The 27,078-nt window shown below is 41.8% G+C and overlaps 1 protein-coding gene across 2 annotated transcripts in view; it reads left to right on the top strand.

Annotated features, from left to right (window-relative positions):
- Positions 1 to 27,078, top strand: part of IRAK2 (interleukin 1 receptor associated kinase 2) — a 277,952-nt gene that overhangs the window by 67,024 nt on the left and 183,850 nt on the right. For both annotated transcript variants that reach the window (XM_069206326.1, XM_069206327.1), the window contains exons 3-5: positions 1,457 to 1,609; positions 4,389 to 4,495; positions 12,517 to 12,708. In XM_069206326.1, coding sequence (XP_069062427.1) covers positions 1,457 to 1,609; positions 4,389 to 4,495; positions 12,517 to 12,708 — 452 coding nt within the window. The remainder of the gene's footprint in view (positions 1 to 1,456; positions 1,610 to 4,388; positions 4,496 to 12,516; positions 12,709 to 27,078) is intronic.

The raw sequence follows: 27,078 nt of genomic DNA, 5'->3' as shown, positions 1-27,078 counted from the left end.
ACTTAAAATTCTACTTTGCCATTCAAAAGGATTTTAAATTACAATTCAAATGAGAGGAAGAAGTATGTCTTTATCTGCTTAAGTTTATGGGAGAGTTAGCCTTGTTACAGTGAAAAACGACTTTCTGAACTTTAAAACTTAAGTACACATGCCCTACTTTTTGAATACCATGCACCCTGACCAAGGGCATTTAGGGCTTACCTTGGGTGTGACTTTAAAGGAAGGTTTAGGCCTGGCAAAAAGTTTATTTTGCCTGATCCAAATGGCGATTTAAAACTGCAAACTCAAGCTTCAAAGGCAGGTCTGGAGACATGCTTTACAAGTCTATTTTAGTGCGTGGCACAATGAGTGCTATAGCTGTCTACCAGTATTTAATTTACAGGCCCTGAACCATATGCTAGGGGCCTCTAAGTAAATTAATGGACCAAATTGGGTGTATACCAGTTTTTTCATGTTTGGAAGGGAGAGCACCAGAACTTTACCACTGATTAGCAGGAGTAAATTGCACAGCCAACAAAAACAGTTTCAGGAAATAAGTCAAAATATCTGGGGTGATCCTGCAGAAAAGGACTAGGTCCAACAACAAGCTTGTAGCTAAGCTGCATCAATATCAAAGCATGGGCTAATCCTAATCCCTTAGTGTAGAGCCAAAAGCAGCTGTCGTCGATTACCTATTGAGCCACTGCGATCAGATTGTTCTGTGGCTACTACCCTAATCTGCATTAAGGTCAAATAACTCACAAAGGACATGAAGTTTGAAAAAGAATACCAGGAAAATATCTGTCCATTTTGTCCTGCTTCAGCGGTCCGTCCCATCCTTCTGCAAAATAGGCTGTGAGATGTCCGCTTAGGCACTAGATTACTGGAAAACTAGGTCCAGGTATGCAGAATTTAACCAGACTTATCAGTCCCGAAGCCCAGGACCGTCCAGAATCTACTGCTTGCTTTAGCAAGTAGTATGCTTGCTACAGTTTTTTTTTTTCAGCCGACATGCCACCAACTTGCTACTTTGGAATTATATTAATGCGAAATGTGGTGAAAGGATGAAAAAACCTGTCAAAGCCAGTATTTTTCTTATTTGAATTAATCATAAAGCATTTAATACAAGTATGTTAAGTGATGATAACACAGTAGTGTCTAACTACACCTGCACTAAACCAATCAAAGCTGGGTTTTTAATGATAATCATGAATACAGGTGGATCTGCACTGGGTGCTCACAAGATCTCAACATATAAAGAAATGGCTGGTACGTTCTATGAACAAGCTAGCAGCTCTTTGGAAAGCCTGCAGCGTTTTATGCTAAGTTGTAATTTGCCCATCATCTGGTTTAGCAGTATGCCAAAAAGGCTCAATGAGTCCTTTCAGCTTGGTTCTTACGTCGATTTTATGCAGTAATTGTTTTACACCAGAAAAACACATAATTTCGTTTTTTAACACTGTAATTGTTTTTTCAGGGTTCAAAGGAACTTGCTTTGAGGCTCTTCCTGACCAAGGGTTACCTGATGAGCCCAAAAACGTCAAAGTGTTAGACAATGCAGCAATGATTAATCACAGTCCAGAGGAGAATGCCCTTGGCATCGTCATCTCCCCAGACTCTACCGACCCAGGTATATTTTTGGTGTGGTATTAAATGCTAAGCTGTTGGACAATCCACCCAATTCTGTTGTGTAGCAGATTATTCCCTTTGAAATCACGGGTTTTGTGATGTGAATGCTTTGATTAATCCTTCATGAGGCTTTATTACTAATACCCTAAATGTGTGGAAGGTGAATTTGTAGCGGCAGAGATTTAAAAGATACAAAGTGTCCTTTGTAAAGAGCCATGTCGTCTTTGTGTTTCCAGATTATTGAAGGCTAAATACATTGGGGCAGGTTCACAATTCTGACCTGTTTGCCCATGCTCTCATGTGGAGATTTAAAAGAAATCTATAGAAATGAAAAAAAGACAAAAAAACAAAGAAAAGATTATTGTGGCAAAATACATGTGCCCTAGCACCATCCTAGAAACATCTAACTTTAGTTCTGAATTTATGATGATGGTGAGAGTGGCTCCCTTACCCCAGTGGAAGACTCCATACTGTCTTTTCCATGATAAAACATACTGCAGAGTTCGTGATGGGTTCCTGGCAGCATCTCTTTTTAAGTTATTAGTTCCTTGTTTGATAAATTACGTGTTTGGATGTGTTAGCAGTAACTCTTTTTAAGGTATTAGTTTCCTAGCTCTGGTGTGTGTGTTGGTAGTAGCTCTTTTTAGGCTTTTAGTTTTGTGTGTGTACACAGTGGCAGTAGTACTTTTTAGGTTATTAGTTTTGTGTGTGTGTGTTTGCTGTAGTTCTTTTCAGGTTAGTTGTGTGTGTGTGTGTTTGTGTTGATAGTAGCTCTTTTTAGGTTATTCGTTTTGTTTGTATGTGTGTTTGCAGTAGCTCTTTTCAGGTTATTAGTTTTGTGTGTGTTGGCAGTAGCTTTTTTTAGGCTATTAATTTCCTGTATGATAAATGACTTGTGTGTGATCTCTTACAGTTGACCAAGACGGTTCATGCATCTGTTAATGTCAGGATGTGTGCTTGTTGTCAATCAACTTTCACATGCTCAGAAAACTACCCTGAAGTTAGTAAAAGCCTCTGACATTGTGAAGACTCCCAATGACAATCTGACCCCAATCACTAACTACCATGCGTTGCACCTGGAGACCTTATGCAGTGAAAGTATTAATTGTAGTTCCTTTTAATAGTCTAGTTATGACTATCATGGACAAAATAGTCACTGAAATGTGAAGCTTTGCTAGTTCACAGCAGTTTTTCTGTACTCACATTCTGAGCCAAACAGGTATACCATGCTATAGCCTTAGAGCCCACTGTAGTGGGCTATACCGTCTATTAAAATCTCGCTCCATTTTTAAAGGCCCGAGCCAAAGGCAAGAGTCTTTAACAAGGGACCGGGCCTTTCATTTTTGGTAAGGCCTGATACGTCGGGCTCTAATGCTATTAGAACAATCCGCCCCTGAAGGTCAGAATGTTCTCATTCCTAAAACTAAGGCCTCACGGAGCCAGGGGAGGTTAAAATCACCTCTGGCTCCTTGAGATGACAATATTGGAATGCTGGAGCCCCGGCTGGCAATTAGAAGCCCGGAGCATTCCATTTTTTTCAATGGAGTTCCCAACATTCCAGTGTTCTAGTACAGTTATGGTTTATGTCCTCTCCAGTAGAATATTCCAGGTTGCATAACCTTCCACTGCAGCAGTTGTCCCCCAAATAACATGAGAGGTGGAAAGAAAGAAAGATAACATTTCCATTTGGCCCTTTCGTACAAAGTGAGCTGTACATTTTCCAGCACAGCTTTCTTGAGTTGAAATAACGAAGATCAATGTAATGGGTGCTTCATAATCATGGAGGCCAATCAAACAGGATGCAGGTTAGATTCCCTGTGCTTTGTAGCAGCGGCTACGTTTTTGTTAGAGTGAGGTATAGCAAGGCTCTATAATGAAAAATTAATGCAATTTGAAAGGTAACCTTAAAGATGATTTCTGTCCTGTCCGTTTTAAAAGTGTAGTTGTAAGGCACCTTGAATTTAGAAGTGAAAATGTAAAATAATATGCCATCTGCCCAACTATGACAGAAGGGTGGAAAAAGGCTTCTTCGAATCAAAAATGCAAACATGTGGGACATCAGAAAAAGAGAATGCCCACATATAATTACATTGTAACAATAGTAGTAGAAGGGGACTACTCCCCAACTCTCTACTGCTCTAAAAAATAAATGAGTAATAAGACATTGGTCACTCACATTCTCTCTCTCTCACTCTCTCGCTCTTTCCCCTTGGGTGAGGAAGTCAACTACAAGAGGGAACCACTGATCTACCCTGCATAAACCACCTTGGACACCAAAACTCCCAATGTTATCGGGTGACTTTTTTGCATCTTAGGAATGTGTAATAACTCAGTAAAAACAATTGTAATGATGTTTTTCTACACAAACTGCATCAAGTTTACCTGGCTAAAATCTCGCAGTCAGACATCCACAGTGTACAGTATTACTGTACCAGTTATAAACCCAGTTGCGCTCAAATCAGTTTCCAGAGGTAATCGCAACGAGGGCATAAGATTTTGTGCAAAGCCACAGTAAAGACAAGTAGAGAGTAGTATCTGCTAAAATAGGTGTGGAAATGTGCCTGCTGCTTGTTTTTTTTTTTTTTTTGCCGCTTTTTTTCAAATGTCTGCTTACACCAAGAAGAGGTTGCAGAAGAAACCCGAGAGGCCCTTCTCAAAATATGCCTGGTGACATTAAAGTACTACTGCTCCTGGCTTTCAAGAGAGATCATTCCTTGCAATTTTCTTCTTTTTCCTTTTGTATGTTTCTATATATTTAAGCAATGCCATTTATGTTTCAGAAAGAATACCAGCACTGTGCCTCCCTAATCCTCCCTCACCTCCCGAGTCTCTAATGCGATCCCTACAGTCAAACTGTGATGCAGACCTAGTGCCTCCTCAGCTAGCGGTAAGTAGGCATTTCCTGAATGCAATACTCCCTTATGACATAGGAATGATTTATGTATGTGCTGTCCTCAAACTGAGTTCTGGAGTATGGATAGTGGGTATTTGTAAATATAATCACATGCCAATTTATTTGTTAAGCAGTTTTGTAAACCACTGGTGTACAAATTTTGGATTCTTCAGAGTGCTGATAGAAAGAAAATGTCCATCTGAGCGGTTCGTTAGGATCATTGGAATCCAATCATTTTCGATGTGAAACACATTGAAATATCCTTAAGTGGTGAGTCCTGTGGGAAAGGCAAATTCTAAAAGTTCAGTTTTCAGGAGTTTCCTAAATTTCATGAAGTTGAGGTCAGATTCCAGATTTCAGGCTTGGTATGACATTCCGTAGCCTTGAGCTGTGGAACCCCAATGATGTTTCAGCCTCCTGAAGAATCGCTGATTAAGTGGATGGACAAGAGGTGAAGATTTCTGGTTGACAATTAATTTTCTGCAGGTACTCGGGGGTGGCTTTGCCTGCCTTGTTAGGCTTTGTGGTTGTTGCATACAACCTGCAATATAATCCTAGCATTCTCTAGGAGCCAGTTCAGGGTTTTAGGGTGTGTTTGATATGGTCCTGCATGAGGGGGCGAAGGTGAATTCTGGATTCTTAGCGAGGACAGAGTAAGTGATGATGTCATTTTCTAGGTAAGCCAGAACATGGCCTCTAGTTTTCTCAACAAAACTGTTAATGTAGCAGCTGCAAAGCATAGAAGAGAACTGTGAAAACCTAGGGCACATCAAGTGCTAATTTATGGTAGTGGTTACAGATCGTGAACACCAGCACTCATTTATAGGGTCCAGGACTTATTTTACATTATCGGAGTCTGACCCAGAGGAAGAAAAAGAAAGGTATAAAAAGGAGAAAACAGGATGATTGTAACTAAGGATGAAAGTGAAATTGCAAGACTTAGAAACAGGAAATGTAGGGTGGTTGAAGAAAGAGGTGCATTAAAAACTAGACAGTCTTGGTACTTGGCAACCCCGACATTGGTCAGCACCGACCAAGTGGGTCCAGCTGCAAAAAAACTTTGGCTAGTTGTACTTTTTATGATTTATTTATGTGTTTTTTTTTTTTTTTTTTTTCAAATAAAGCCACGTGCAAGTTAGAATACACTGGTCATTCCCAGTCACTGCTGCAACGGAAGGGATTAAAAAGTTGTGTGCAAGTTTCTTTAATGCAATTGGTCAGAGAGGGCCACTCTAGGTAGTTTTTTATTATTCATTTAGTTATTAAATTTGTCAGTAAACAATAATAGATTGCAGTTCAACTATAATGTGTAGATACTGAACTCACACAGCAGCATTGACGCAAGTGTATACAGTAAAATGATAATACTCTATACAAATAATCCATTCAAGGACTGAAACTTGATCTGTTGAAGAATCTTAAGAAAACTGTTGGTCTGCTACTGCAGCCAGCAAGGAAGTTGGTGGTTCAGAGCACAGTGTTTAGTCGAGTCAGTTACTGCAATGCACTGTTGTTAGGTATTCACAACTACTTAATGAAAAGACTGGAAAGGATACAAAAAATGGCAGCAAAACTGGCATTAAATTAGTCTAGATTTGACTCCGCCTCTGGTGCTTTAAGAGAGCTTCAGTGGCTTCCAATGAAGGAGAGAATAATTTTTAAAGCAATGTGTATTATTTTTAGAAGACAAAGTTAGGCAGTACAGACCACAGAGACCGCTATGATCTGCAGCAGCAAACTTGATCCATGTACCCAGGTTTAAAAGGCTAAGATATGGTGGCAGATCTTTTCAGGTGAGAGCTGCACAGTGGTGGGGTAAGTTACCACCGTTTCTTAGGAAGGAAGAAACTCTGTTTAGTTTTAGGAGAAAGTTGAAGACCTGGCTCTTTCCTAAGTAGGAAGGATCTCTTGGGTTTCAGTGTGATACACGTGAGCCGGTGCCTAGTGGCCGATACTGCAAATGCTCATTTTAACTGGTGTTTATTACTGGTATTTTTAAAAGCCAAGATACCTATTTAGGTGAACGCTGAGCTTTATAAATATGTGACGATAATAATGATGATAATCTCAGGATTCTTGTCTTGTTTCATTGTAATCCGTCTCAGTCACCTGAAAGTACTGACTAGTACAAACAACTACACCAAAACTACATTCATAAGGTAGGAACCAGCTGGATCACAGCAGATGGGCAGTAAACTGATATTAAGTGAGAATTCTCATGGAAAGGGAACCCAATCGGCAAAACGACCCAACCAGGGCCTCGTCTTCCCCTGCCACCTGACTCCGAGAAGACCATATCCAGAATTGGGGCTGTTGATGAATCAAGCAACATACTGAATTTGGGCAAGATGAGGGGCATCAGGGTACGGATTAAGAGAAGAGTAAGTGTAGGCCCTCATCTAGGGATCATGAGTGAACAGGCATCGCAAGTCAAAAAGACCCCCTCACCTCCTTGAACACATCCAATTGATCATTCAGTTTGTAAATCACATTCATGTGGGACACCATGTCAGCCATCACAAATGCTCGTTTTTCAGCTGTTGGTAGAGTGGTGGATATACTGTGTCTCAGGATACAGATTGTGGTCACTGTCAGGGAGGAGCCACTGTTGTTGATGAGAGGAGATGCCATCCATGTTGTCACATGCAGGAATGCCAGGTCTAGGGATAGCTGTAGCTGCAAGTCAGTAGCATTTTGAAGACTGTCTCAAACTGCCTCCCAGTAGGGCTGCTTATTGGGCATCCCCATAGTAAGTGTATCATATCTCCTCTGACATGTGCACATCTCCTGCAGCAGGGAGAGGTGGCTAGCTCCACCCTACTTCAAAGGGTGACCAATGCCAGTTGAGGATGATATCAAATAACTGAATTTCAATCTTGCGTGATTACAATGTTTGTCATGGAAAAGGAGGAAGTCCTCCCAGTCTATTCTTCTAGAGTCTCAGAGATGGTTTCCATTGCTTGTACAGGAAGCTCGAGTTGGGTTTCGAGTAAGAGGGATCTACAAGAGTGACATAAAGGTCTGTGATGAGCTTCTTATACATCCCCCGTTTGGACAAAAAGCAATGCTGCGTGGATTTGTTGAGGGCCCGAGGATTGCCACTGAGCTCCCGTAGAAGTATGGATAACAGTTGCCTATAGCTAAGTAATTATGCCCGCTCAACATGGAATTCTTGTTGAAGTTCAGCAAAGGTAACAAATTGCCTGTTGGATATTAGGTGGTTTAGAGTCCTTGTGCATTTCCAGGACTAAAAAGGGCCAGGCGAGTGATGTTCCTTATCACGTAATTGCTGTATCATTCCAAAGGAAGGCCAAGGAGTGGATGTATCCCTTCTGTTTCAAGATTTTATGGCCTGACTTCCAAATCTTTAGTGCACCTTGAAATATAGGCTTGGTGCGAGCGGAAGTCGTTATGGTCTTTTGGTACAATACTAATGTTATGTTGTCAGATTTTCCTGAACGTTCTTCTCTAGGGTTAGCTAGTCGGGTTTTTAAAAGTGGGTTGAAAGTAGTAAGCGAGCTAGGAAAGGTGGATTGCCTCACTGACCCAGCTCAAGGCACTGGAGAGTCTTCCAGAGGTAGTGCTACTGTATACCCTGGCCGCAGTGTCTCGAAGCTTCCCCTTGGCAAATATAGCATTGGATCTCTCAGTCCATATGACGTAGTTTTGATAATGATTTGCTAAGCAATGTATACATTTCAACAGAAAGACGCAAACCATTCAACAGTTTACAGTACCTCAAATGAGGTGGTAATTGATTCTCTAAGGGAACAATGCCCCCCCCACCCCAAAAAAAGCGATAGAAAACTTTTCATATTCATTTTTCAATTAAGTCAACACCGGTTCCTTTAAGGAACAAGAATTGCTCAAAACAAAACGAAACAAGAACAAAATAAAAATTTTGCAGGACACTTAGAAGGTTGAGCTGTTTCGCTTTAAGGAAGCCCTCTAATGCAATATACCTGCCACAAGGGGTCCAGGTGGGTTTTTGTGACTGTCAGGGAAATGACTGTTCATAGGGCAGTGGATTGCAGTCACTGGAAGAACACCGTGCTGTAGTGTAGCCAATCGCACGGGTTGTAAATTGCAGCTTACCACATTAATATTCATGTTCTGTGACACCCCTGTTCCTGTGCAAGAATATGTGTGCAATGTGTAACCACTATTAGCAACAATGGTATAGTTTATATTTGTCCCCCTATTCTGTTCCACAAGAAGTTGTTGTCTTTGAGAGTCGTCCAGGGTTTAAATTAATACCAAACACGCTTCAAAATGTCAGGAAAGATCCAACTTCTCTTGATTAATTAAACAGTAGAGGCTGAGGTATAGGGGCTAGCACTGCATAAAAATATGATACTAATGATTGCATTATTATGTGTTCATTACCAGGGGCGGCTCCTCCATTACGGCGGAGGAGCGTCACCCCCCCCCCCCCCTAGCAGCAGAAGCTGCAACGCTTTCACCACGAACGAATAATAAACCAGGTTTATTATTCCTTCGTGGTGAAAGGGGCGGGGCATAGGGGATGACAGCCTTTGAGGGGAGTGCACAGAGCACTCCCCTCAGAGCGCATGTGTTTGGCTGGCCGTCTCGGACCGGCCAAACACACATGCGCTGTAGGCTCTCTCCAGCCCAGCAACACATTTGCTGGGCTGGAGAGGGCCTGCATAGGCTCCCAGTCTGACTGGGAGTGCCCAGCCAGGGTGTTCCCAGCCAATCCTGACGTTGCTCAGAGCAGCGTCAGACTTGGCGCAGGCCGCCCCCATCCCCCTCCTCATTAACGGTGTGAGCCGCGACTGTTCATTACATACAACAGGGCAACCCACTAATCCCTCAAGAGACTGGGTACATGTCTATGAATAACAAGGCCTCCTGAAGAAATAATTTCAACAACAAAAATCACAAAGTGGATAGGTAAATACACTACCCAGCCCAAATATTTCACTGTGGCGTGTCTTCATATAATTACATTTATAATTGAAATAAACAGTGATTTAGGCAGATTTAAATAAGGCCTACTTCAAGTGCACAATAAGAATATCTTTAGGGTCTGTAGACAGCACCTGGTAAAGGGTCACAGGAATATTTTTAAGTTACAGTGGTGACAACGTGGACACCACTCAAATAAAACACACTTATTTTAACAAAGTCCTTTATTTTAGTAGATGATTTATAAGTGCATTCATTGGAGAACGCAGTAGTCAGTGTGTTAATGTTTTTGTCTTCAGGCGTCTAAGCAGTACTTGTGACCATTCTCTGAACAAAGTGTCGGATATATTTTATTTTAGAGACCTCTTTACTGAAGCTTCATGTAAAGGCAACACTCTTGGAGAACAGTGGTTGAATAATAACTGTAGTGTACATAATTGTGCATCCTAATCTCATGGACCATGTTCCATATTGGTTGCATAAAGGTCTCTTAATACCATAAGCCTCCGTGCTAACTTAGCACAACGTTAGCCAGGAGGTAGCTGGTTAAGTCGGCGTCAGGCAGGCCTATACAGTTAGTATTTACCCACGGTTGACACATTGACCACTACATTCCCAAACGTGAGATTCCTATCTTGCACTTTAAGAAGGGCTTGCTTAAATCTTTGCCTAAGTCATTGTGTATTTCAATTATAGGTGTAATTAAGCAAAGACAAGCCACACAAAGTTTGCGTTGGATAGTGTATTTAACTATCCACTAACTTTGTGATGTTTTTTTGTTGTTAAAATGATTCCTTCAGGAGGCCTTGTTTTTATATGTTCATGATAACTGCCAGTGCTTGTCAGCCCTCCAGCCATCAATGACAAGAGCGTTGAATACTACAGTAACGTCAAGGGAAGTGGGCAGGGCTGAACTACGGTTTGACCACAGACACAAGGCAGTTTGTAGGTAGATGTTATGGCAAACCAAAGTAAAATTTTGAACTATTATGACTGTTTAAGCACGTTGTATTGATATTGTGCTGTAAAATACATTTGCAGCACTCATACAGTGGGTTAGTTTTGCTTGGTACACCACAAAGGTAACTAAATATTTCAAGAGCATCCTTTTAGAGTCTGTCCTTTAACAAACGTATGTGTAAATATCGCTGTAAAATACACTATTTCTTTCAGTGGGGACCTTCCAAAATCCACTCATTCTGTTAAAGGGATAATATTACGCCCCATCACTCTAAAAGATCATTAAGAAACTATTGAATTAGTGTTCACATCCAAGACACTGCATTCATTTTGGGCAAGTTGCATGTCAAAGTAAACTATTAAATTATAAATGAGGGGCATGGATTAATTGTGACATTGTTTCTTGATCATGTGTGGAACTCTACGTAAGGGGTGGGGAGTCCTTTTCTACCTTATGAGAAGAACATACTCAACTGACAGAAGTAAGATCCTTAGCGACTTTGAATTCTTTACATTGGCTACCCTTACCCAAGACAGTGATGCTCAAGTCTCTTTGTATTGTACACAGAGCTATCTATCAGGTTGGGCATTTGTTTTTACAGCACACATTTCAATGCTGCCTCTCTAAGAGAACTCTGCAAATAGCCAATGCTTACATTTCGTAGGTTTAAAAAGGTATGAACAGATGGTTGTGCTTTTTCGGGACAAGTTGCTCAACTCTAGAACCGTCTTTCCCCTTCTTTTTTGCTCTATTAGGGAACCGCTGGCCTTCATGAAAGTCCTAAAACCATGGCTATACTCCCTGACTCTTCATTCAGGAGTCTACTTTCCCTGCTCCCTGTGTAATTAGTGCCAGCGCTGCACTTTATACATTTGATTAATAATAATTAGAATTTATAACTTGAAGGCATCATGCAAGATCCACTCTGGAATAACATAGGCTTAGGATACAGAAAGTGGTATTTACTACATTTTATTGATGCTAACCTTGGTTAGTAAAAGACCATGAATGCTATACAAGAATATTATAATGGAGTCCCACCTTTCATATGTTAGACTCTGAATGTCACCTGTTTGTGAAGCACAAGTCACTTTTGAAAGATCCTTCAGGTACAGGGAAGTCCAAAGCAGTGGAGTATTGTAAATATAATCTTCAGTGCAGTCGAGTTGTACCTTATTTGGAGGGGGAACGGGGGGGATAGGTTCTCTTTGAAGATTACAGTCTTCAATTTTTTAATAAATAAATCCAGATTGGGTAGATCTCGGCTTCTGGCTATTCCATAGCTGCCTATATGGGTTGGTGTTAAATCTGGCCTATCTAAGCAGGCTTGCTTTACTGGACCTTCTTTTGTGTCTAGGTGTAGAGTTAGTTATTACATTCAGAAGGCTTTTTTTTGGCCATGGCCTGTCCTTGATTTGAAGATGTGTATAGGCTTTGAAAGCAGAGTGATATGAGCTTATTTAGTTTATGATAAGGTCTCGCTACTTGGTTTTGCGTTATCCATATTTTGGGATTTTTTTGTCTTTGGCACTTACATAGGAGGGTTGCAGTAATAGCCTCGACAAAATCATGTTCCTGACCTATTCAATGCAGTGTGGTAGCTTAAGCAGTGGAAGCATCTTTCCAAGCAACAGAAAGTAGAACTTGTACTTTGTAATCACTGGTGTGAATAGTTGTTCAAAAGAATGTTTTGCATCAAGCTATATTCTGGAGCTTTTTGCTGCTTGTCTTGGGCCTTGTAGCTCCACTTTGCTCTGGCTAATGGAATGGAAGACTGTCACATACGGCATCTTTGATGATTGCAGTTTTTGTACCCTATAGACTGAGGTAGCACTTCTTCATCCACCTGTTTCAGATAGGAAGTGATGTTGTCCTATTGCTCTTTTTGGCTGCCCAGGTGGATTTGGAGTTAGATATCAACCTCATACACTTGGAACTGAGATGCAGAGAAATGGCCTTCCCACAAAGTTGAAAATGTTCCCACATTTCAAGGTGAAAGTGGCATACAATTTTCTACCAAGCAATTTCACTCTACATGAACGTCTGAAACATGGAAACTACTATTAAAAGTGCATAACATTTTCTAACCTGTGACCATGATTTCTGTTCTTAACTCCTCTCACAGAACAGTGTCTGCAGCCCTCAACAAGAAACTAATCCTGTGCTCCCAGGTTGCCACCTGCTGTGGACCAAGGAGGAGGTGAAAAGTGCAACAAACCGCTTCAGTGAAGAGAATAAAATCAGTAGTGGTAGATTTGCAGACGTCTACAGTGGTCAAGAAGGGCAGCAAGACTACGTCATTAAAAAATTGAAGGAGGCAAGCTCTGCATAATTTCCTGTACTGTGTAATCCATTAACGATACATGTCTTTAATGCATCAATTATGTCAGAAGAGTTTCTTACTAAATTGGCCAAACGGCATTGAAAATGACTACTTTCTTGTGTAATGGCAAGGTTGGGCGGAAAAGATGTGCAAAGTCTACTTATGATGGTATTCAAAATGAGTTTCACAATTATTTTTGGATTTTTTTGTACTGTTTACGTTTTCTGTCTGTTGTTGAAGAATGTGGACAACACAAATACTTACTGTGCACTGTAGGTCAATGCATTACTCATCAGTGGTTGGCTGTCTTGTCAATCTCATTTGCTTCATTCTTGTTTAATGGCTTCCTTCCTATTTTTGTATTTATCCTTAACAGGGGACATATTTACTTTACATCTTATTTATTAGATGACCTGTATCTTTTCACTGCTTACATTCTGAGAACTAAATGTTTACTTCTCCACACCCTACCCACTCTCCTTGTTGTTCCCCTCACCCCATATCGTCTGTTGATTTGCTCACCCCTCTCAAGTTTTCTGCCTTTTTCTATTTCTTTTTGTATTTCTCCCCTACCCACTCAGTTGCTTTCCCTCCTGCTCCCGCCACTCTCTCTACCGCTCACCCAGCTTCATGGTTGCTCCTGATACATTTCTTTTAATTCTTTTTTTTGTGTGTGTGGGGTTGGGGTTGGGGAAGTGTGTCTGCCTGCTGCAATTTACTGTTAGGCTTCGCCTTTCTACAAAAACTGCTTTGCTTACTTTTTATTATTTCGTTTTTTTAATTTACTGTTCAAAGATGAGCATCCATCTTTGAACAGTAAAGAAAAAAAAATGGCCTCCACGTTATGGAAATGCAAGAGAAGGCATGCACACGCATTCTTCGTGACGCTGTGGCTGCTGTAGAATGACATGTAATAAGGCATTCAAGACTCATGCATGGTCATCCTTTGTGGTTTAATTAATTGGTTCTAGCCATTTTTTGTTTTTGCTGAATGGCATCAGCAAAAAAGAATTGGAAATAGATTTGCACTGGCAAAGCCAAAAGACAAGAACTATTGGCTTTGCCAGTACTAGTTTTCCTAGGTGTCTGTTGCATTTATGAAACAGTAATAATAATTACTTCTAAGGGTGGTACGCCTGGAGAGAGAGACTGCATGGTCTTGTAAAGCTGGGGCTTAGGAAAGACGCATGGACAGAAGATGACAAAAGCTCTTTGACTCTCTTGAACTGACAACCTGGTTTTCAGCTCATTTCCTACACTGACCACCTTATTTTCTGGTAAGCTCTATGTGACCATCACAGTCCTTATAACAAAAATGAAAAACTGTTGTGATGTTGCAGACACATAGTTAATATTGTATACACCCGTGGTTACAGAGTATTAGAACGTTATGAGGTAAATGGAATGTAAAATGATTTGTACTTGGGGCACTGACTGTGGCAGCAGCCCTTGTTAGTTGCTTTCTGCCGTACTGGGGTTTTCTTCTTGTGGATTTAATTATTCAAATTAATCAGTAGAGTTACATCCTTACTACAAAAGGGGCGACGAGGGTGGGATCAGAACCCACGCGTGCAAAGCACAATGGATGATTCAGAAAAAAGGAATAGTTTCTTACCTGTAACTCCAGTTCTCTCATAGGGGAATCTTTGTTGAAGTCATAAGCATTTCAATTGTTCTGCCCACGTGTGGTATCCCAGAGCACTTCTTTACATAGTCTGTTCTTAAGTGTAGATGTTTGCCTTGCTTCAGGAAGGCCTGCAGAGATACTTACAAAATAAGATAATATACAGCTTAGGCAAACAGGCTACAGTTGTGTAATTCTTTAGATTATACTTCGAAAAAAGGGTCGAAACTCCCCTATAAATGTATAATTTGAGGTAAATGTTTACACCAGACCCCAAATCTCCTTCACAACCCTTTTTGTGGCAAAGTAAGAGATGAAGAATAGAAAGGCAGTGTAGCCCTATAGGCTGCTATTATGTTAGTGGAAAATAGTGACTGTGCCTTTAAGGCTGAGACCACCAGTATCCCCATCGTGCTCCGTAGGTGGCAGTTGCCTCTGTTCTTTTTGACAATAATCAGCAGTGATCAGTAATTCCAATACTATTCTCTGTTCCGTCTACTGGGAAGGAGGGAGGGTTGCTTATAACGTCAGCTGAGATTCCCGTACAAGAGAACTGGAGTTACAGGTAAGAAACTAATCTTTCTCTTATAGGGGATTTCCGTTGATAGTCATAAGCATTTGAATAGAATAGCAAGCCCATCCCCAATAAAGGTGGCGCAAAGTATAGAGGAAAGATCAGACTAGGCAAATAAATTCCTGAGGGAAGCTTGTCCTACTTGAGCATCTGCCCTAGCATCGAAGTCCAAACAGTAGTGTTTGGTGAATGTGTGAACAGATCTCCATGTACCTGCCTTAAAAATTTCAGCAGTAGGGACATTCTTCATCAAAGCAGTTTTAGCCGCTTTGCCTCTTGTAGAATGGGCCTTATGTTTTGCTGATAAATGTTTGTTAGCCTTTTAGTATCAGAAAAGTGTTCAAGATACTATCCAGCCTATGATGGGCTGTTTGGAAGTGGGAAAACTTGTATGGACAGGACCATAGATAACAAAAAGCTGGTCTGATCTGCGCAGGTCACGTGTCTTATCTAGGTAAAACCTCAAGAACCTTCTTACATCCAGGGAGTGAAGTGTTCTCTCTACTGGAGTAGAAGGATTCTGAAAAAAAGTGGGTAAAGAAATAGTTTGATTGACGTGAAAATCCAAAATGACTTTGGTAAGAAATTTTGAATGAGTTCTGAGAACTACCTTAGAATGGAAAACTGTAGAGGGTTCATGAGCACACAAGGCCTGGATTTCGCTAATTCTAAGAGCTGATGAAATAGCAATGAGGAAAGCTGCTTTCCAAGATAGATGCTGCAGAGATGCCTTATGGATAGATTCAAAAGGTTCTTGCATTGGTGAAAGGCCTACATTAAGTTCCCGGTGAGGGGAAGGGCATCTGATGGGAGGGAAAACCTTTTTTAACCCCACAGGAAATCTTTAATTACTGGGATCTTGAAAAAAGAGGTTTGTGAAGGACATTTACGGGAGACAGTAAGAGTCGCCAAATACACTTTTATGGATGAAAACTGTAAGCCATATTTTGGCAGACAGAGGAGATACGGAAGGATGGCTTCCTCCTGGCAAGATGTAGGATCTATGGTCAAGATGTATAAAAAAAAAACGATTTGCATTTCTTAAATAGCAAATTTTAAGAAATGCAAAATGGTATGTATGAATTTTGTGATTCGGTAATAGCGATTTATTAAAATTTGCAAATGCTATTACTGAATCGCAAATAGAGAATGCAACCCCATTCAACCCGTTGGGCCAGTTAGGAATTAGCAAATTAGGAAATGCAAATCCCAGGGTGCTGGGGACCTAAGCCCCCCTCTGATGCACCCCCAATTTTTTTTTACAGACATGTTTTAGGGGCATGTGTGCGCTACATGTCAATTTTAAAAATGCATTTGTAATGCATTTTTAAAATTTGCACATGCTTACCACCAAATTGGATTTGGTGGTAATTGCATTTCCTAAATGCCCAATTCACATTTTGGAAATGCTTGATACATGTGCTTTGGAAATCGCAAATAGGAATTCTCTATTTGCGATTTCCTATTTGAAGAATCACAATTTGCAATTCTCTAAATGGGGTCACAGTTTTAAAGAATCGCTATTTTAGCGATTCCTTCAAATTGCACAGAGAATGCCTTTCATACATTGTGAAAGGCATTTTTGCATTCGCAAACCCGACACATTTTGCGATTCGCACCGTTTGCAAATGGAAAAACGCTTGATACATGTGGCCCTATGTTCTTGAAAGATCACAAAATTCAGAACCTCTTTCACTTGAAGGCATAGGCTGTACAGCTTGATGGCCGTTTAGCTTCAAGAATATTCATACAGTCCTGTAGCAGATTTAAGTGTCCACATTGCACTAGCTCAGGAGCAATGCTGCCAAATTAAAAGAGGAGAGATTGGGGTGGACCATCTGTCCTCCTAATTTTGTCAGCAGGTCCAAACTGCATGGCAGTTTGAGATGTGGATGCTGCGACCGGTGAAGGAGGTCCGTGAACCACCAGTGACGTGGCTACTCCGGGGCTACCAGGATGAGTCTGGCTCTTGAGCGGGACAGCTTGAGGAGGACTTCCGGGATCAAAGGGAATGGAGGAAAGGCGTAGAGAAACTTGCCTGACCAGTCGATCCATAGGGCATTGTTAGATCTGGCAGCTTTTGGCGTGTCTCCCCTGTCTTTTGCCTTCTCATCTCCTGTTTTTATGGTATACTGGACTTTGTTTTTGCTGGTTTATTGTCTCTGCGCACTTTACCACTTCTAACCAGTGCTAAATTGCAAGTGCTTGTACTGTTGATTGGTTTATCCATGACTGGCATATATGATTTAATGGTAAGCTCCTAGTAAAGTGCAGTAGAGGTGCCCAGGCCATGTAAATAAAATGCTGCTAGTGGGCCCACAGCACTGATTGTGCTACCCACATGAGTAGCCCTGTGAACATGTCTCAGACCTGCCACTGCAATGTCTGTGTGTGCAGTTTTAAACTGCCAATTCGACCTGGCAAGTCTGCCCACTTGTGAGGTCCAAACCTTCCCTTTTTTGTACATATAAGGCACCCATAAGGTAGGCACTAGTAAGCCCCAGGGGCAGGGTGAAGTGTATGTTAAAGGTGGGACAAGTACTGATGTGTTTTACATGTCCTAATGTTGTGTAGCCTTTTTAGTTATAGCTCCATACACATTATTTTAGCACACTAGGCCTTCCTCTGTGCACTTTAACCTAGATATATTTTATTCAGCTTTGTTTATTATTTTAACATAGCCACATTTGCAGTCTTGTTTTATTTTTTCTATCTAGCTGTTCTTTGCCTAGGTCAGCACTGCGTTCTTAAACAAGACATTTCTTTCCCTCTGTGCTTTTCTCTAGGCTGCAGTAAGATAGGTTGCCGGAAAATGTGGTAATGCTTTATTCCAGTGTCCATAGAAACATACAGAACCATACACTGGGACATTTTCTCAGAACACCAGCTGTTTTATGATAAAAACACTTCTCTGTCCATAAACATTAGAGCAGTGATCTCCAAACTTTTTAATGCTGCGCCCCCCAGTTGAAATATAAAAATCATTGGGCCCCACCTCAGAATTTTTCACAACGTTTTTATAAAGATGGCAATGTTTAAATATGTCAGACGTATTTAAACATTGCAGTTAACTACGGTTACCTTTTTAAAAGTGCAATAACATGTTTCTGCTTTAAAAAACACACTTATCTGTGCAATACTTCTTTTGGCCGGAACCTCGTGCCCCCCCCAGGATCACTTGAGGCCCCCCTAGGGGGGCACACCCACCAGTTTGAAGACCTCTGTGTTAGAGAGAGATTCCAGGCAGAAGACCGCAACTGTATGCTGAACGCTTCGCTACAGCTGCTTATGTAGACTACATGCCTTTTGCTCAGGTATGAGGCATGATATCTTCCCAGGAGAACCTGAAGGGCAGAACTAAGAACTACAGCTTAACATGCTGTGCTCTAACATGGCCTAGGTAGAAATAATTTTAACGATTCTAGTGACAATATGGTAGCATTAGTTTTAATCTTTACTCTCCTCGTCACTATTTTAATCCTGTATTGCTTTATTGTCCTGGTTATTGCAGTACATGCTTTATTTTCTGAGATGCAGTTGCTTCATTAAAACCTTATTGAAACATATACTGCCTTTGATTGTCCTTGTATATGTGAGACTAATGTAAATGAGAGAAACGGATGTGATCTGAGGGACCACAATTTCCATAACGAGTCAATTGAGTCATGCACTCGGCAGCCCAATCATCCCTGCTCTTGGCTAGAGATGAGGCACTGCTGGTTAGCCAGAATAAAACTTGGAGTTAGGCTGATAGGTGTCACATGTAGTGGGTTCAGACTCAGTAACCCACAATGCAAGTGATTCCGACGCCTAAATCCAGTAGTCTCATTAGAATAATGAGAGCCTACGTGACACTAACAGTGAAGTACTGCCAAATTCGTTTTTTCACTGTTGCAAGGCCTTTCTCTCTCATAGGTTAACATGGGGGCTGCCTTTGAATATCATTAAAGTGCAGTTTCCCTTTGAGAGCAGATAGAAATCTGGAGTTTGCGGTCTGTGAAATCACAATTTGAAAATACATCTGTTGGTAAAGTTGGTTTTTAGATTGTGAGTTTGAAAATGCCACTGTGGGCATTTTCTTGCTTAACCATTCTGTGCCTCTGCCTGCTTGTGTATTCCACGTCTGGGTCAGACTGACAGTTGGGCTGTTTGTGAATCTCCACTAGACAGTGACACAAAGGATACTGGAGTGTAGCCTGCATATCCTGATGGACTGTGGGCTAGAGTGGAGGGAGGAGTGGTCGCTTACACCTGAAAGGGCTGTACCTGCCCTCACACAATGCAGTCTCTGACCCCTGGTGTGTGTCTGGGGCCAGGCCTGGGCAAGGTAGGATCTTGTCAACAACAGAGACTTTCTTTTGAAGTTTGCCTACTTCAAAGGCAGAAAGGGGAATAAGTAGTGTACCCAAAACCCTAGACTGGTAGAATCTTTCTGGATCAAGAGGAACCTCTGCCAAGGAGGAGTACTAACTCTTTGCTCTCATTTAAGGCAACTGCAGGCCAACCCAGCAAAGCACACACAGCAAAGGGTGAACTTTGCTGTGTATCTTGCTTGAGAGAGTTCTCCAGGGGCTTGGAGTAGAGCTTGCCTCCTGTTGGAAGTATCAGGAATACCAAAGACTTCAGTTTCATCTGTTGGCAGCACTGGGAACTGTGTGTTCTGTTCAAGAAGAAAAACAACTGCTATGACGCCACTGGCCTGCACTGCGACCAGCTGACACTGCACAGAAACGTACCACCCCGCTTCACACTGCTACCCTGGTCTCACCGATGCAGACACCGGGCCGCTGTGTGCACCGTGACCCCTGCACTCTGGCACCACCTTGCTCACACCCCAGCCTGGGCATCCCCAACGCTGCAGCTACTGCTGACACTGGCGCCGATGCCTGCACCATGGCCTGTGGACACCGCTTGTGAGGCACACGAAGCACTATCCCGCCAGCACCATAGACTCCAGTGTCGTCACCGGGCGTCCCTGTAGGCGTGACCTGTAGACGACACTCAGAGCCCGTCCCGCACCGCATGGCCAACTTGGGCCTACCGCCGACCGCGCCTTAGCAATGAGGATGACACTGCCTGCACTGTGACCTGGTGACACTGCATGTTGCACCGGCCCGCTTTACACCGCAGCCCTGGTTTCACTGACTCCGCTGGACGCTGTCACCAAGCCGCTGCGTGCATTGTGACCTGTGGGCCCCGAATGTCGCATTGTCCCACTTCACACTGCAGCCCCGACGCCATCCACACCAGCGCTCCTGACTTCATCAGCCTGAGTTCGACTCTCAGCGCTTGTGACTCAAGGGCCCAATGACCCCGCACCAACCTCTGGAACCGATACTACAACGCCAGCGACACTGCTCTCCGGACATCATCGCGAAGATCACGATGTCCTGCATTTCCAAGGTACTGTTTGCGGGTTTTCCCGACACCGTAGCTGGCCTGCGATGCGGCGGCCGTCCTGAACTGTTGTTCACGACGCCGTGATAGCCCCAGACAGAGCTTTTGACTTCAAGGAACTGTCTTTCTAAGTAATTCTTGCTAAATTCGTTTCTTATTTATTGTATGTTGGATTTTTATTGTTCTATATAGATAAATATTTGCTATTTTTTCTAAAACTGGTGTAGTGTCCTTTTGTAGTGTCTTCACTGTGTTACTGTGTGTTATGTGAAAATGCTTTACAAACTGCTTCTGAGTTAAGCCTGACTGCTCGTGCCGAGCTACCAAGGGGGGTGAGCAGGGGTTATCTGAGAGGGTATCTCCCTTATCCCGACTAGAGTGAGGATCCCTACTTGGACAGGGTGCAAACTGACTGCCAACTAGAGACCCTATTTCTAACAGGAATTCCCCAGAGTCCCTGGTTGGAAGTCCTGGCATTTTTTGTTTTCTGCAGTGTCGAACAAGTCGATGTGTGGTGAACCCCATAGACTGAAAATGTCTTTGATGACTTTGTCGTGGAGGACCCATTTGTGTTTTTCTTCCAAGGTCCTGCACATTTTGCACACCTGGGAGAGGTGTCGCCATAATCCGCAGGTTTCTGGCTATGAGCCATTTCGAAATTGTTTGGGCTTCGTGGGACAAAGGTCTGGACCTTGTCCCTCCCTGCTTGTTGAGGTAGTACATGGTGGTTGTGTTGTCCATCTGAACAAGCAGGGATTGGGTCCTGAAGGATGGGTAAAACACTTTGACTGCCAGATGGACTGTCCTGAGGTCGAGGAGGTTGATATGATATGATATGTAATTTCCCTCGGAGACCATTTGCCTTGTATTTGGAAATGATACATATGGGCGAGTAGCTATGGTTTGGGTTGTGGTTGTTGGTGGAAAGGTACTCCTTGAAGAAGATTGGTTCCAGAGCACCACCAGGTCAGAGACTGTTTCACGTGTGGTGAGCGAAAGATCTTGTCCTCCCAGCTTCCTGTTGCTTGATCCCACTGATCCTCAAGACATTCGTCCCTGAATGGGACACGTGTGAAGGCATGCATTCAGAGTGAGGAAGGTACATGTGGAGAGGAAACTGATCTCACTGTGGGATAGGAGTCTCTCATTAGAGTGTGACATTTCTGACGGATCAATGGAAGTTTCTCCTCTGGAGACACTTTTGTCTCTATGGTGGGGAAATGGATCCTAACTACTGCACTGGTTTATAGATGTATTTGCTGTGATTGATGTATAGACCCAACTGCTGAAGCACTTTGCAAGTCCAGTTGAAGCTGGGTTTCTTGTGAGGTCGAAGCTTTGATCAGCCAATCGTCTAGTTGGGAAAAAACAAAAACTCACTGCCTCCTGAGATGTGCAGCCACTACCTCCATGCACTTGGAGAAGATTCTGGGTGATGATTTGAGGCCAAACTGCAGAACTTGGTAATGATAGTGGTCCTGCCCTACTACAAACCTCTGGAACTGGTGGTGTTTGTTTGCAATGGGTATTTGGAAATATGCGTCCTGAAGGTCGATAAAACAGAGCCAATTCCCCATGACGCAGTTGAAGGGTAAATCTGATGTAATGCCAACATTCAAAACTTTTCCTTTTGAATCTATTTTTTGGCTGTTTTTAAGTCCAGAATGGGTCTGTACTTATTCATGTTTTTTTTTTCTTCACTGGAAAATATCTGGAATAGATTCCTGTTCCCCAATGTTTGTGGGGAACGACCTCCACTGCATTATTCTGAAGCAAGATATTGACTTCCTTCCGAAGCATGGGCAAATGATGTTTGGACAGTATGGTCAGGGGAGGACGTTTGAATCTGAGAGAATATCCATTCTGAACAATATTGAGCACCCAGGAATCTTTTGTGATTTTTTTTGCCACTCTGTCTGATAGGGCAAGATGCTTCTCCCTACCAGAGTGGGTAACAGAAGAGGAGGAATGTGAAGGTTCATTGTTTTTTTCCCTGCTGTTGTTTTTCCACCTTGGGTGGGTTGCTGCGAAGGTTGCCCTCTAGAATGTCTTTGCTGGTGTTGTTGCTGGAAAGGTCGCCACTGTTGCGTCTGCTGGCATCCTCCGTACTAATGAGGGCTTTGACCTGTCTGAGGGTAAAAACGGCAATGGTAAAGCCTTTGTTTTTTCCTTTTAAGGCCGACCGCCCTTAGCGTTTCCATATCCGTCTTCATGCGAGCCATTTCGTCGTCCATGTGGCTGCCAAAGAGGGTGGGAGATCCTGAAAATGGAAGGTTTAGGATCCGTTGTTGTGAATCAGACTTTAAAGAGGTGCGTCAGAGCCAAGAGTGACGTCTCAAGGCAATACCATGACAGTATTCCTGCTGCAGCACCAATTATTTGGTTGGACACCATGAGCCCTTTGTTTACTATTTTCTGAAAGTTTTGTCTCCTATCGCTAGGGAGGTCATCTGTAAATTGCTGGATAGAGTCCCAGAGCACTCTATCGCATCTACCCATGAGGGCGGTGGCACTGGAACCCTTCATGATTGTCGCAGCTGTATTACACACCTTGCGCCCTAAGGAATCCAGTTTTCTGCTCTCCTTATCAGGAGGTACAGAAGAAGCAGGAGCTGTGGCGTGAAACTTCTTTGCAGGCAGGATGACTAGCAAATCAGGAGGTGGATCTACTCTTAGGAACAGTGAATCTTGTTCTGGAGGCCTATATTTTTTTGGAGCCTTGAATGAGCTGCTTTGGTGGTTGCTTGAGTGAGGAAAAACTCCATGCCAAATTCTGGTAGTTCTGGTACTAGTGGAAGCAGCGGTCTTGACTCCGATCTTTGATGGAGCATCTCTTAGATGACAGATGTTGTAGGTGTAGGAACTAACATCTGTATATTTAACTTAGCTGCTCCCCTTACCAACACCTCCTGGAAGGTGGATATGTTGTCCACTGGTAAGATGCGAGGTTGGAGTGAATCAGTCAAAGTCTGTGAGTATCTTCTTGTTGAAGATGTTGTATGTCGTCAGTGATGTCTAGAGGTTGTCCTTGTTCGAGAACGATGACCATGACGTCGGGATCACCTGGAAGAAGATGAGCGCCTGGAACGATGTCTATGGTAGACACTTGTCAAACAGGGAAGACATGATAAAAGTAAAAAAAAAAAAGTCTCAAACTCCTGTCAGAAAAATAGTGTCAGGATGAAAGAGACTGATTAAAAAAATGTTGAATGAACCAATTTAAATGAGACTTCACAAGTGAATTTTGAGGGGAAAAAAAGCCTAAAAGGCCGAGTTCAGTGCTCCAGGATTCTGTCACCAGGTACGGGAAAAAAATACTAAGGCAACTGCCACCTGCTGAGCATGATGGGATACTGGTGGTCTCTGCAGCCTTAAAGGCACAGTCATTATTTTCCACTCACATAATAGCAGCCTATGGGGCTACACTGCCTTTCTATTCTTCATCACCTACTTTGCCAGAAAAAGGGTTTGTGAAGGAGATTTGAGGTCTGGTGTAAACATTTACCTCAAATTATACATTTATAAGGGTGTTTTTAACCCTTTTTTCTAAGTATAATCTGAAGAATTACACCACTGTAGCCTGTTTGCCTAGGCTGCATATTATGTTATTTCTGAAGTGTCTCTGCAGGCCTTCCTGAAGCAAGGCGAACATCTACACTTAAGAAGAGACTATGTAAAGAAGTGCTCCGGGATACCGCATGTGGGCAAAACTCTTCAAATGCTTATGACTATCAATGGAGATCCCCTACGAGAGAACTTTAATAACGTTTAACCTCCCCTATGTCTAATTAAGAGCTCAGAAATGTGGTGGGAGAGAATTGGCCTGGACATTACGGGACCTATCTATGAGAATGAGGTACCCAGGTATGTTTTTGTGATTGTGGAACACTTTGCTAAATGACCAGAAATCAATATTGTTTCTAGCGCAGATTCTCAAGCAATAGTGAACTCCCTGGTCAAATATTTCTTGGGGGAAGGTCTACTCAAAATTATCTTAGCAGATAATTGGCCCCAATTCAATTTGGATATATTTATGGCCTATTTAAAAAGGAATGGCATTGTATGCAGTACTACTTTGTTATTTCACCCTGCAGGTAATGGTGCTGTTGGAACACTTCAACAGGACACTAAAAAACACAATACAATTGGCATGCAAAGCAAAGTTGCCTTGGAGGAGGGAAGTATGGAGAACTGTATGGGCTTACAGGAATACAGCGTGTGTATCTCTGGGTTACAGTCTATCTAAACCTATGAGAGGTAGAATCCTATTAAGGAAGGACACTGTAGGTTGGATGTATGAGGATAGAAAAAGTGAATGGACGCTGGAATTAATTAAGAAGAATTTTACTACAGCATAAAACGTTCTTAAAAGTTTTAGGATTGTACATACAATTGCAAACATGTTAACATACAGTTTGGAGATTTGGTGAGAGTTAAGATGCTTGGTGTTAAAAAGAAAACTAATGTGAAATGTTACCATCCTTTAAACGTAGTGAAGGTCTTATGTAATTCTGTATTGCTGAGTGATGGGAGAGTGTGGCATCTTAGTCGTATTTCCACATATAAAGGGAAAGGTGTTGCAAGATTGAATGGTCCCACTTCAGGATCAGGAAGTAAATATTTGGATAGGTTGCTGGGCTATGTAATAAAAGAGAAGTTAAGTTCTAGTGAAGATTATTATGTGAGTGGAAGTGCAAGGACCCAAGGGGTTCAAGAGGAACAGGGGGTTGTTCCTCCTAATCCAGAGATAAAGTATCCTCATCTAATGATGGTACAACTGATAGGCTTGGAAGGAAGATCGTCAAACCAACAAAGTTTAAAGATTATGTGTGTAATGTAGAATTCTAACATTTAATATTTTATAGCATGGTTCTATGTATTTGTTTTCTAATGGTTTTGTTTTTTTGTTGTTCTTTATTATTTCCTAAGTGGGGATGTGTTGTATTGTTGCACACATATACCTAATGTTGTCTTAGTTAACCCCTGTAGTTTCCGAATTTTGGAAAGTTAGGAGGTAAATGGAATGTACAAGGATATGTACTTGGGGAACTGACTGAGGTAGCATGCCTTGCTTGTTGCTTCCTGCCATGCCAGTCTATTCTTGTGGAATAAATCATTTATATTCATCACTGGAGTATCATCTGCTGGTAACCCAGTCTGAAATCTTTGGGTGGTTATAAGTGTATTGTTAACAGATGTGGGCACTATTGTACAGTGATAAAATGTGTATTTTCATATGACTTTCCTTAGGCAGAACTAGCTCTCATTATAGACAAAGTTGGGGACTCTGTTCTGAGGGGTAGGTCTATCTGTGGGGCAATAATAGCTATTTCAAACATTTTAACTTGTAGTTTCTAAACCATGCATTTTGTATGAAGTATTCCCTTGCTGTCATTAGTATTCTCTTTTAATTTGTTGAATAGTTATAACGTACGATTTCAAATAGTTAAAACATGCTTTGTTTCACTTTCAACATGATCCACTTTCAGGGGTGTCACAGTGGCGAAACATTGAAATGTTTCCTCTCTTCTCTACATGCTACGGGCAGGAAAATTAGATACTGAAGTCTAGCAAGCCTTATCTATTATTGTTCATGAAATGTGATTCAAAATTAGATTTATATATCACCTACTACCCCTGATGAGACACTGCAGCTCTTTATGCCAGACAGCACGCTGTTCCAAAACCCAAGGTAAGTAGTTAGTCTAATGTTCTTAGTTATTGGAATTAGTCTTGTGCACTCAAGCAAACCATTTAATGCACTCATTCCAGTTTATTTGTAGTAGATTAAAATGGAAAGGAGTTTGGTATGATCAAGAGTGGGAAATTGAGGTACTAACTTCAAGCAGATCTTTGGTGAGGTTAATCAATTAGCTAGAGGAAATTTAGTATTTTTAGGTTGCAAGGGGATGATATTCAAAAAGGATTGGTTGTAGTCACTGAAATGAGTGTTACACTTCTTAATGGGTTTCTTTAGTAAGGTTCTTTACAGCTGTAAATTCCCAATTATATGGAGTTTGGCTGAGTTACGATGTTAACAAAGCTACTAAAACACAGGTTGTAGTGCTGTGGTCTCTTAATACTTTACAGTTCTCTTTGTTATTGATTTCTGTTTCCCAGGAATGCTGAAGTTAGCCTCCATTTTAGTATAAAAGATGTTCGACAGGCAAGTTGGTGGTATATTTTGACTTCTGATTCTTATTAGGTTGACTCCACATTTGTTTCAGAGTTTTGCTCTGAGGTCAACAATTAACCCTGTGCATTTTGCTTCATATTTTACGAATCATGAAAGTTATGGACATAATTTAAACTGCAGTTGGGGAGAAGACTCAGCTATAGTATACCAATTTTCATCCTTGCCGGTGGCACATAGGGAAAAGGCTGACATTTTAAGTTGACTATGTGCTTGTTTTCACTTTTCCCTGAGAAGTCAACAAAGAACACTATATATTATACTGCATTGGATAATTTAGGTATCTGAAACGTCTGTTTCGCAAGTCATCCCCATCTCTTTGGATCCTTAAGCATGGTGCTGCTTTACAGTTTCCGATGAGCAATGCAAGTAGCTAGTGCTACTTGTTTTTTATATTTTACTATTCCTAAATCACATTCCTCACTTTCCCTCAAGTTCCACGTAAATATAGCTTACGTTTTATAGATCGTTTTTTCTTTGTGATTCAGCAACGTAATTCAGTTCTGTTTTTTTAAGTTTGGTAGAATACAATATAACCGAAATCTTTACATGAGAAATTACTGCACCTGCCTATTT

The sequence above is a fragment of the Pleurodeles waltl genome, chromosome 9 (assembly GCF_031143425.1).
Source record: "Pleurodeles waltl isolate 20211129_DDA chromosome 9, aPleWal1.hap1.20221129, whole genome shotgun sequence".
In the NCBI taxonomy this organism is placed as follows: domain Eukaryota; kingdom Metazoa; phylum Chordata; class Amphibia; order Caudata; family Salamandridae; genus Pleurodeles; species Pleurodeles waltl.
Note: the sequence above shows the minus strand (reverse complement) of the source record. Positions and strands in the feature narration are given on the sequence as shown.